Source organism: Salvelinus fontinalis, chromosome 40, assembly GCF_029448725.1.
Source record: "Salvelinus fontinalis isolate EN_2023a chromosome 40, ASM2944872v1, whole genome shotgun sequence".
NCBI classification, from domain to species: domain Eukaryota; kingdom Metazoa; phylum Chordata; class Actinopteri; order Salmoniformes; family Salmonidae; genus Salvelinus; species Salvelinus fontinalis.
The window spans coordinates 12763715-12776025 of NC_074704.1; the positions used below are offsets into that span (position 1 = coordinate 12763715).

Below are 12311 nucleotides of genomic sequence, written 5' to 3' on the forward strand. Positions count from 1 at the left end.
GAGCCATACCAGGCAACCCATAAACCAACATAGAAACAGAAAACATAGAATGCCCACCCAACCTCACGTCCTGACCAACTAACACATATAACAAACTAACAGAAATAGGTCAGGAACGTGACATAACCCCCCCCATAAGGTGCGAACTCCGGGCGCACCAGCACAAAGTCTAGGGGAGGGTCTGGGTGGGCATCTGACCACGGTGGTGGCTCAGGCTCCGGGCGAGGTCCCCACCCCACCATAGTCAATCCCAGCTTCCATCTCCCCCTATGAATGTCCACCCTCATCTTACCCCCACAAAATCCTTTTGGTAACATCAACAACCGGGGCAGCACCGGGACAGAGGGATAGATCAAGACAGAGGGATAGCTCAAGACAGAGGGATAGATCAGGATAGAGAGGTAGCTTAGGATAGAGAGGTAAATCAGGATAGAGGGGCAACTCCGGACTGAAAGGCAGCTCCGGACAGAGAGACAGCTCTGGACTGAGGGGCAGTTCTGGGTAAATAGCCGCTCCGGGCTAAGGGACAGCTCATGACTGGCTAACGGCTCTGGACGCTCATGGCTGGCTGACGGCTCTCGACGCTCATGGCTGGCTGACGGCTCTCGACGCTCATGGCTGGCTGACGGCTCTCGACGCTCATGGCTGGCTGACGGCTCTCGACGCTCATGGCTCGCTGACGGCTCTGGACGCTCATGGCTCGCTGACGGCTCTGGACGCTCATGGCTGGCTGAAGGCTCTGGACGCTCATGGCTCAATGACGGCTCTGGCAGATCCTGTCTGGTTGGCGGCTCTCGCAGATCCTGTCTGGTTGGCGGCTCTGGCAGATCCTGACTGATAACTGGCTCTAGCGGCTCCTGACTGACTATCGGCTCTGACGGCTCGGGACAGACGGGCGGCTCTAATGGCTCAAGACAGACGGATGGCTCAGACGGCGCTGGGGAGACGGATGGCTCAGACGGCGCTGGGGAGACGGATGGCTCAGACGGCGCTGGGGAGACGGATGGCTCAGATGGCGCTGGGGAGACGGATGGCTCAGACTGCTCCTGTCTGGCGGAAGGCTCTGGCTGCTCCTGTCTGGCGGAAGGCTCTGTAGGCTCATGGCAGACGGGCAGCTTTGCAGGCTCATGGCAGACAGGCAGTTCATGCGCCGTTGGGCAGACGGCAGACTCTGGCCGGCTGAGACGCACTGTAGGCTTGGTGCGTGGTGCCGGAACTGGAGGCACCTGACTGAGGACACGCACTTCAAGCCTAGTGCGGGGAGCAGGGACAGGACACACTGACCTCTCGAAGCGCACTATATTCCTGGTGCGTGGTACCAGACTGAGGGCACTGCACAGGACTTAGGAGACGCACATGTGGCTTAGTGCGCGGTGCCGGAACTGGAGGCACTGGGCTGGAGACACGCACCATAGGGAGAGTGCGTGGAGGAGGCACAGGGCTCTGAAAACGCACTGGAAGCCTGGTGCGTGGTGTAGGCACTGGTGGTACTTGGCTGGGGCGGGGAGGTAGTGCCGGAAATACCGGACCGTGAAGGCGTACTGGCTCCCTTGAGCACCGAGCCTGCCCAACCTTACCTGGTTGAATGCTCCCCGTCGCCCGACCAGTGCAGGGAGGTGGAATAACCCGCACCGGGCTATGTAGGCGAACCGGGGACACCATGCGTAAGGCTGGTGCCATGTAAGCCGGCCCGAGGAGACGCACTGGAGACCAGACGCGTTGAGCCGGCCTCATGACACCTGGCTCAATGCCCAATCTAGCCCTACCAGTGCGGGGAGGTGGAATAACCCGCACTGGGCTATGCACTCGTACAGGAGACACCGTGCGCTCTACTGCGTAACACGACGCCTGCCCGTACTCCCGCTCTCCACGGTAAGCCTGGGAAGTGGGCGCAGGTCTCTTACCTGCCCTTGGCCCACTACCTCTTAGCCCCCCCCCAAGAAATTTTTGGGGTCTCCTCTCGGGCTTCCAGCCACGTCTCCTTGCTGCCTCCTCATACCACCGCCTCTCTGCTTTCGCTGCCTCCAGCTCAGCTTTGGGAAGGCGATATTCTCCCGGCTGTGCCCATGGACCTTTCCCGTCCAATATCTCCTCCCAAGTCCATGATACCTGTGTAGAATCCTGCTCGAACTCACGGCGCTTGGTTCTGGATTGGTGGGTGATTCTGTAACGGCTTTCCTCTTCATCAGAAGAAGAGGAGCAGGGATTGAACCAAAATGCAGCGGAGTTTGTAGACATTATTTATTAAAGAAAGAAAAAAAACACGAACTCGACTAATACACTAACAAAACAAATAAACGGTGTAGACAGACCTAGACGACGAACTTACATAAAACATGAAGAACGCACGAATAGAGAAAATAGGCTACACAAAATGAACGATGAACAAACAAACCGAAAACAGTCCCGTGTGGCGCAACGACATACACAAACACAGGAGACAATCACCCACAACGAACACTGTGAAAACACCTACCTAAATATGACTCTTAATTAGAGGAACGCCAAACACCTGCCTCTAATTAAGAGCCATACCAGGCAACCCATAAACCAACATAGAAACAGAAAACATAGAATGCCCACCCAACCTCACGTCCTGACCAACTAACACATATAACAAACTAACAGAAATAGGTCAGGAACGTGACAAGGATGTACCTGAGCTCAATTTCAAGTATCATAGGAAAGGGTCTGAATGACATTTCCAAGAAAAATTATTATAAATTTGCAAAAATTTGTAAAACCAGTTTTTGTTTTGATATTATTGGGTATTGAGTGTAGATTGATGAGGGGGGGAAACGATTTAATCCATTCTAGAATAGGGCCGTAACGTAACAAAATGTGGAAAAGGGGAAGGGTTTTGAATACTTTCAGAGAGAGAGAGAGAGAGAGAGAGAGGAGAGAGAGAGAGAGAGCGAGAGAGCGAGAGAGAGAGGTATGTGAGAGGTCTTTGGAGGTGGGGCAGAGCGAGAGGGAGAGAGGAGATGGGCAGTTTTGGAACTTTTGTAAGTGTAATATTTACTGTTAATTTTTTATTGTTTATTTCACTTTGATATATTATCTATTTCACTTGCTTTGGCAATGTAAACATATGTTTCCCATGCCAATAAAGCCCTTAAATTGAATTGAAATTGAGAGGAGGGCATTCAAGGCAGTGCGCCGAAAGAAAGATCAATTTCCATTTACATGAAAATGAGGCAGCGCAGGGGGGAGAGGGGGAGGGAGGTGAGGAGAAAGAGAGGGGGATAATGGAAAAGGGGGGAAGGGTGAGAGAGAAAGGGCGAGGGAGTGATGGTGAGAAGGAAGGAGGAGAGATAACAGAAAGGGGAGAAGGGGAGAGAAAGGAGAGAGAGGAAGCGAGAGAAATAGCGGTGAGTGGGTAGGAGAGGAGACAGAGAACGTATTGCATTCTGTCTGTAACACAGAGGTCAAGATGTCCAGTGATTGAACACCGGTCTGTATGACTGGGTTTACTATTGTAGATACCTGACGTTGTGACACGACAGGACCTTGATGACATCATCAGAGCCTAGACCAGACGATAGACGGCTCCTCCAATCCCTTCTCGTGGATGTAACGTCTTATGATATTGTATGTATGTTTTACATTGACATTTAGCCACAAACACACACGTGCACTCACTCACTCACTCCCTCACTCACCCACTCACTCACACACTCACTCACACTCTGTTGTCATGGCGACATGCAGAGCAGACCACTAGGGGTGACAGGAGGGGGTGTTAGTAGATAATGGAGCGAGCCATCTGAGGGGGAGGGGGGGATCCTTGTTTATTTAGAACGTTTAGCGTAATTGGCTGATTGGCTAATTAATGGGAATGAACCCAGAGGAAATCTACAGGGACTCAGACAGAGGGACTAGAGGCAGTCTGCCAGACTCTGTGTGTGTGTGTGTGTGTGTGTGTGTGTGTGTGTGTGTGTGTGTGTGTGGTGTGTGTGTGTGTGTGTCTGTCTGTCTGTCTGTCTGTCTGTCTGTCTGTCTGTCTGTCTGTCTGTCTGTGTGTGTGTGTGTGTGTGTGTGTGTGTGTGTGTGTGTGTGTGTGTGTGTGTGTGTGTGTGTGTGTGTGTGTGTGTGTGTGTGTGTGTGTGTGTTTTTGTGTGTGTGTGTGTCTGTCTGTCTGTCTGTCTGTCTGTCTGTCTGTGTGTGTGTGTGTGTGTGTGTGTGTGTGTGTGTGTGTGTGTGTGTGTGTGTGTGTGTGTGTGTGTGTCTGAGAGAGAGAATGATAGAGTGAAACCTTAGTCATCTCTCTTTTCCCGCCTTGCCACGGGATCCATTCATCTGTCCTGCTGGATGGCCTTCTGTCTCTCTGAGTGTGACAGACTGGCAACACACACACACACACACACACACACACACACACACACACACACACACACACACACACACACACACACACACACACACACACACACACACACACACACACACACACACACACACACACACACACACAACACAGGGAATGTTCTTCTCCCTATGTAGTCAGCAACGCTTTATCACACCACCTCACATCCACCTAACCTGTGTGTGTGTGTGTGCGTTGTGTCTTTGGGCTTTCATGGTAAAGTGGGAGTGTACCTGAAACTCTACACCCGTACCCTGCCCTTCCCCCCTCCCCTCTCCCTTTCCTCTCCCCCCTCCCCCTTTCCCTCTCCCTCTCCCCCTTTCCCTCTCCCCCTTTCCTCTCCCCAGTCCCCCCTCTCCCTTACCTCTCCCCAGCCCCCCTCTCCCTTTCCTCTCCCCAGTCCCCCCTACCCCTTTCCTCTCCCCAGTCCCCTGTTCCCCTTTCCTCTCCCTTTCCTTTCCTCTCCCCAGTCCCCTGTTCCCCTTTCCTCTCCCTTTCCTTCCCTCTCCCCAGTCCCCTGTTCCCCTTTCCTCTCCCTTTCCTTTCTACTCCCCCCTCCCTCTCCCCTCTCCCAGCCCGGACGTCAATCATCCTGAAAGGAGGCGGGCTAATGACCCAATGTTCTATTCCCCCCTCCCCCATCCTGCCATGGCAACCCAGCTGTCAATCTAGCAGGAGAGTGAGGAGGACGAGGCTTTCTGACATTCCCTCTGCTTCATTTATGGTTCAAACTGATCCAGTATGATCTTACAGCAAGCACAAAGTACTTCACACACAGAGAGAGAGAGAGAGAGAGAGAGAGAGAGAGAGAGAGAGAGAGAGAGAGAGAGAGAGAGAGAGAGAGAGAGAGAGAGAGAGAGAGAGCGAGAGATGTATAATTGAGTCATTAGCTGAAGGCGTGGTCTCTGTCAGTCTGCTGTCTCTATTGGCAACAGCAGCTAAACAAAGACACCATGACTCAATCTGAACACACACGGCCCAAATGGAACCCTTTTGGAACCGTGAACTACTTTTAACCGGAATGGCACCTTTTTCCCTGTGAAGTGAACTACTTTTAACCAGCATGGCACCTTTTTCCCTGTGAAGTGAACTACTTTTAACCAGAATGGCACCTTTTTCCCTGTGAAGTGAACTACTTTTAACCAGCATGGCACCCTTTTCCCTGTGAAGTGAACTACTTTTAACCAGAATGGCACCCTTTTCCCTGTGAAGTGAACTACTTTTAACCAGCATGGCACCCTTTTCCCTGTGAAGTGAACTACTTTTGACCAGAATGGCACCCTTTTCCCTGTGAAGTGTACTACTTTTGACCAGGACCTAAAGGGCTCTGGTCCAAAGGGCCATGGTCAAACGTAATGATTCCATATGTGTTATTTAATAGATTTGATGTCTTCACTATTATTCTACAATGTAGAAAATTGTAAAAAATAAAGAAAAACCCTTGAATGAGTAGGTGTGTCCAAACTTTTGACTGGTAGTGTATATAAACAGCAAGATTCCCACACGACAGATACATGCTGTGTCCTTCTGTAATCATTGAATAAGGAGGACTAGGCCTAACGCTATGTGTGTTGTGTAAATTCAGACCTGTATATCCACTCTACATATTCCACGTTATTCAGTTGGTCCACTGTTTAGGTAGAAACGCTATAGGCCCCATTAGCATAACGCCTAGCAACCAAGGGGGTCAAAGACGAGTGGAGGCTATGATTGGCGGAGAGGGGTGAGTGATGGCAATGATGATGATGGTCGAGTGACACGGCTTTGTTTTGTGTTCAACATTAGCAGGCTAATCATGCACACGCTACGTCACGTCTACAAAGCTGAGGAGACATCAACATGGATACCATTTAGCAAGAGGATAAATAACTGAACCATTTAGGCCACTATTCCAGTGTCCCAAATTGCAACCTATATAGGGCATTTATTTGAGTGAAAAAGGCCTAGGTCAAAACTAGTGCCCTATGTAGGGAATTGGCCATAGGGCTTTTTTAAAGTATTATTTTTTTTTACTTTTACCCTTTTTTCTTCCCAAGTTCGTGATATCCAATTGGTAGTTACAGTCTTGTCCCATCGCTGCAACTCCTGTACGGACTCGGGAAAGGCGAATGTCGAGAGCCATGCGTTCTCCGAAACACGACCCTGCCAAGCCGCACTGCTTCTTGACACACTGCTCGCTTAACCCGTAAGCCAGCCACACCAATGTGTCTGAGGAAACACCGTCCAACTGGCGAGTCAGCTTGCAGGCGCCCGGCCCGCCACAAGGAGTCGCTAGAGCTCGATGGGACAAGGAAATCCCGGCCGGCTAAACCCTCCCCTAACCCGGACGACGCTGGGCCAATTGTGCGCTGCCTCATGGTCTCCCGGTCACGGCTGGATGTGACACCGCCTGGGATCAAACCTGGGTCTGTAGTGATGCCTCAAGCACTGTGATGCAGTGCCTTAGACCTCTGCTCCATTTGGCAGGCCACTGCCATAAGGCTCTTGCCAAAAGTAATGCCCTATGTAGGGAATAGGGTGCCATTTGACCAAGTGTAGGCTGTTGTAGCCAACCTGTATCAGTGTCTGTATGTGTCTATGTATGACTGGTGAGTCCTGAACCCGTGTCTCCCGCTCAGGAAACGTCTCCAACATTAGAACAAGAGGAAATTCTCTCTTGGACCAAGGGTGACACTGATTTCAAGTGACAGGCACTACCTCGTCACGAGAGCGTGAGACCAACTCACCGCCTCTACATGTATGTGTCTGTGTCTGTAGACTGTGTCTGTAGCATGTGTCTGTGTCTGTAGCACGTGTCCGTGACTGTAGACGGTGTCTGTAGACTGTGTCTGTAGCACGTGTCTGTGACTGTAGATGGTGTCTGTGACTGTGTCTGTGACTATATACTGTGTCTGTAGCACGTGTCTGTGACTGTAGACTGTGACTGTAGACAGTGTCTGTGTCTGTGACTATATACGGTGTCTGTGTCTGTAGACTGTGTCTGTAGCACGTGTCTGTGACTGTAGACGGTGTCTGTGACTGTGTCTGTGACTATATACTGTGTCAGTAGCACGTGTCTGTGTCTGTAGACTGGGTCTGACTGTGTAACTATGACTATGTGCTGAATCTTTATGGCACAGGTGGTAGGGCTCTCTGCTCTCCCCACAACCCCTGGTTCTCTGGATCAAGCCCGTCTCCGTCTGCTACACTGGTGGCAGCAGTGGGATCAGTGCCGCATCTTGGGGTTGTTTGCAATGAGTAGAAAGGAAGTCTAATTCCATTCCAGCCATCTTGGTCGGCTGGTCGGCCTGAAACTATTGCTCTGGTTGACCCAGGCTCCTGACTTCATAGTGAACGGGCTCCTTGAAACGTCAAGCTTTCATATGACTGTCTTGGGCTGGGATATTTAGGCTACGTGAGAAAGCCCTCTAAGCCATCACAACAACAATGACACAACTGTCAATAATGCTGCTTGTTTCCATGCTGCTGCTGAACACCGTATGAGAGCTGAGAGGAGCCCACCCCCAGCGGTGAGATGTGGAACTACATATTATCCTCACCAGCGTGCGCTGGGTGTGTGTGTGTGTGTGTGTGTGTGTGTGTGTGTGTGTGTGTGTGTGTGTGTGTGTGTGTGTGTGTGTGTGTGTGTTGGTAGTGGGAGAACGGGCCAGGCGAGGGAGCCGGATAAAGAAATGAGAGCAGAGAAGGGAAAAAAACCTGCCTAGAAGAGAGCGGAGCAAGCAGCGCTATTCGACCAACGGATAGGACAAGGCCAGCCACGGCTGGTCGGACGGAGTGGAGTTTATTAAAAAAAAGATGTATTTTATTCCGTCGTTTTATTTGATCCTGTAGGCTACTAGCTACAATACTTCTTCCCAACCGTGCAGCTTTTCCTGGGAAAAGAAGGCAACGAAAACGGACACGTTGGGGATTTCTGTGGACTAGTAACGTTAGCCGAGCTGTTGTAGGCTAGTGTGGCGCTACTCTTCTTTCTCATTGTTAGAAAAACACGGAGATACATGGTGGTTGGATTTCAAACTGGTTCGCCTACATTCCCCGTCGCTTTCCACGAGACAGCGTTTGGATATAGGCCGGATTATTAATTTGTCGAATGCAGGAGTAACATTTGTGACAAGCTAGTCTGCTAATTGTTGCCATTTTTCTCCCTCGCAGCGGCAGCTCGGTTCGTTCTCCCTCCCCCTCTTTGTCGTTCGCCTAGCTGACCATTTTAAAGGCAGCTCTACCTTTCCAGGCTTTATTTTTCCCCCTGTGGCTCCTTCTATCTGCCTCAACCGTGGAACTACTGTTAGAACCCTGCGCCCGTGTTCGACTCGGAATGAAAAATAAATCTAGGCCGGGTTATGCCAAAGAAAATAGTGTTTATTTGTTTACAAATACTGTGTAGGCCCAGATCGACCGTTTACTTGTTTTTTTGTTTTACTTAGACAATTGCATGTTTACAGCTTGCTTGCTGCTATTGGTCATTTGAACGAGCAATGGTATTTTGTAGTTAGTTTGATTTCTTTGTTTATTGGCTACTTTGAATAGTTTAGTTTGATGTCTTCCTTTGTTTATTGGCTACTTTGAAACACTCGGTGTTTCGAGTCAGGGACATTAAACTGTAAAAGGCAACTAGCCTGGGCTACCTCTGGCGAAAAAATATACTATCTTCTCATCTTCCTCCCTTCATCGGACAACGGTCACCTTTTCCCTCCCTAGTTTTGTCGCAAAAACGGCGAGATTTTTCTGAAAGGCATGGAGGACCAGGCCCGCATGATGTCGGGTCTCGTCGGGCTGTCCGGACTGTCTCAGGTCGACGTGGGGGACCATGACGCCGGGAGGAAGCAGCACTCCCTCGGCCAGCCGCAGCAAGACATCGGGGATATCCTCCAGCAGATCATGGCCATCACGGACGAGAGTCTCGACGAAGCCCAGGCCAGGTAACACCTTCCCCGAGGAGAGGAGGGAGAGGGCCGGGGTGGGGAGAGGAGGGCTGGGGCACATGGGAGAGATCCATGTAGACAGGGGATCCAGGTTGATATTACCACTCTTATATGATCCAGGATCATTATACGACATATTAGACCTGAGCTTATGTATTATGTGGTGTTAAGATAAAACAACTGACCCAAGATCAGATATTAGGGGCACCTCTTTGCTTGGTGAATAGTAAGAAGCGGGGAACATGATGGAGGACATGGATCCAGGGGAGAGGAGTCTGCATGGTGACTGGCCATAATAACAACTGATTTCACATCGTCTCTTTGACACTCACACAGGCTACACACCACTCCCAGCGCGCTGGTCGGTTACAGCAGTGGTCATTAATTCAGGCTGGTTAATTAATAGTCTCTCGTGTCGTTATGGCACCAGTCTGTGTGCGCAGACTGACCTCGCTTTATTTGCTGTACTTTACTGCGCCGTGACGTAGCATTGAGCTCCACACTCGAGACGGTGTAATTTGCACCTGCCGCCTTTCGCCGCGTTTTAAAATCTACACTAGGCGATTACATTTTTTATTAGCAGTATGCTTTCACTCTGTTTTCCTTCTGTCTCTCTCTGTTGTTATTCTGTTTTTATTCCCTCCTTCTCTCTCTGTTGTTACTCTCTCCTCCTCCTCCCCTCCTCCTTTATATAAATACTGTTAACGTTGACGACCGCCCGGCGGACTAATTAACTGGAATGAGTTTGCTGAGGCCGCTTTGATTGATCGGTCATCACGTCATTAACATGGAATAATGACAAAGGATCTTACCGCGACTGGAGAGGGGGATGGCCTCGCATTTGAAATGGAGATGGCCGTTTTGGGGTCTGGTGGTGGCGGTGTGTCAGGTGGATTCGGTCGCCAGTATGGTGGGGGGCTGGAGGTGTTTTTAGTCAGCGGTTGGTGTGAGTTTGCTTGTCCGTGATGGAAACTCGGATCGAATTTCACACGGCTTGACCCCCCAGTGGCTGTAAATAGCCCGCTGGATGATGCTGCTGACCCCGGTGGTGTCTGTTTTACGTGTCGCAGCCCGGCAAGCGACTTCACAGAAACATTTACGTTATGTGTGTTAATCTGTAATGAATTTATTACTTTACTTATAGGCCCGTAAACCCATTACTGAACTATAGAATGAACCACTGACATTAACATTGTTAATCTGTTATTTACTTTAGTTTAGTTATAGGATTACAGGTCTAACCAATACAACTAGAATTAACTATTTACATAGTGTTTATTTTCTATGGAGTGGTTTATTACTGACAGGCCTATAGGTCTCACCATTACAAACAAATGGACTAAACTATAAAATTACACATCTATTACCATCTTATTACAATATGAATAAATACATTGTTATTGCTGTATTGATGAATTGGCTCCTTCTATAGTAGTGGGATGTATCGTCTACATATGTGCTCCTGTTCTGCCAGTATCACCAGACAGACACACAGACAGACAGACAGACATTCTCTCCCTCTCCTCTCGTCCCTCCTGGGTTTTATCCTGTTCATTGTGAGAGGAGGGATGCAATCAATTCTCTGATAATACCACACGAGAGAGCAGCTGTCCACACACACACACACCAACATAGCTAGGCTCCAAAGACCTAAGGATACCTATTGTGTGGTTGTTGGAGCCTTCATCCACTCAGTGAATCCCCCATATTAAAGACTAGCTGTGTATTACTCATTCATGGCTGTGTGTGGCTGTAGTATCATCCTGGTCGGGGGCGACAGTATAGGCCATACAGGCTGGTGTATTATGGTCAGTGGTGACAGTATAGGCCATACAGGCTGGTGTATCATCCTGGTTAGTGGTGACAGTATAGGCTGTACAGGCTGATGTATCATCCTGGTCAGTGGTGACAGTATAGGCTGTACAGGCTGGTGTATTATGGTCAGTGGTGACAGTATAGGCTGTACAGGCTGGTGTATTATCCTGGTCAGTGGTGACAGTATAGGCTGTACAGGCTGGTGTATTATCCTGGTCAGTGGTGACAGTATAGGCTGTACAGGCTGGTGTATTATGGTCAGTGGTGACAGTATAGGCTGTACAGGCTGGTGTATTATCCTGGTCAGTGGTGACAGTATAGGCTGTACAGGCTGGTGTATTATCCTGGTCAGTGGTGACAGTATAAGCTGTACAGGCTGGTGTATTATCCTGGTCAGTGGTGACAGTATAGGCTATACAGGCTGGTGTATTATCCTGGTCAGTGGTGACAGTATAAGCTGTACAGGCTGGTTTATCATCCTGGTCAGTGGTGACAGTATAGGCTGTACAGGCTGGTGTATTATGGTCAGTGGTGACAGTATAGGCTGTACAGGCTGGTGTATTATCCTGGTCAGTGGTGACAGTATAAGCTGTACAGGCTGGTTTATCATCCTGGTCAGTGGTGACAGTATAGGCTGTACAGGCTGGTGTATTATCCTGGTCAGTGGTGACAGTATAGGCTGTACAGGCTGGTGTATTATGGTCAGTGGTGACAGTATAGGCTGTACAGGCTGGTGTATTATGGTCAGTGGTGACAGTATAGGCTGTACAGGCTGGTGTATTATCCTGGTCAGTGGTGACAGTATAAGCTGTACAGGCTGGTTTATCATCCTGGTCAGTGGTGACAGTATAGGCTGTACAGGCTGGTGTATTATCCTGGTCAGTGGTGACAGTATAGGCTGTACAGGCTGGTGTATTATGGTCAGTGGTGACAGTATAGGCTGTACAGGCTGGTGTATTATGGTCAGCGGTGACAGTATAGGCTGTACAGGCTGGTGTATTATGGTCAGTGGTGACAGTATAGGCTGTACAGGCTGGTGTATTATGGTCAGTGATGACAGTATAGGCTGTACAGGCTGGTGTATTATGGTCAGTGGTGACAGTATAGGCTGTACAGGCTGGTGTATTATGGTCAGTGATGACAGTATAGGCTGTACAGGCTGGTGTATTATGGTCAGTGATGACAGTATAGGCTGTACAGGCTGGTGT

At 49.6% G+C, this 12311-nt stretch overlaps 1 protein-coding gene across 2 annotated transcripts in view; it reads left to right on the forward strand.

Moving 5' to 3' along the window:
- Nucleotides 1–7983: 7983 nt before the first annotated feature.
- Nucleotides 7984–12311, forward strand: part of LOC129839689 (pre-B-cell leukemia transcription factor 1-like) — a 41873-nt gene continuing 37545 nt past the window's right edge. The window contains exon 1 of one of the 2 annotated variants that reach the window (XM_055907260.1): nucleotides 7984–9285. In XM_055907260.1, coding sequence (XP_055763235.1) covers nucleotides 9101–9285 — 185 coding nt within the window. In that variant the 5' untranslated portion in view covers nucleotides 7984–9100. The remainder of the gene's footprint in view (nucleotides 9286–12311) is intronic. The other variant, XM_055907261.1, reaches the window with a different exon arrangement.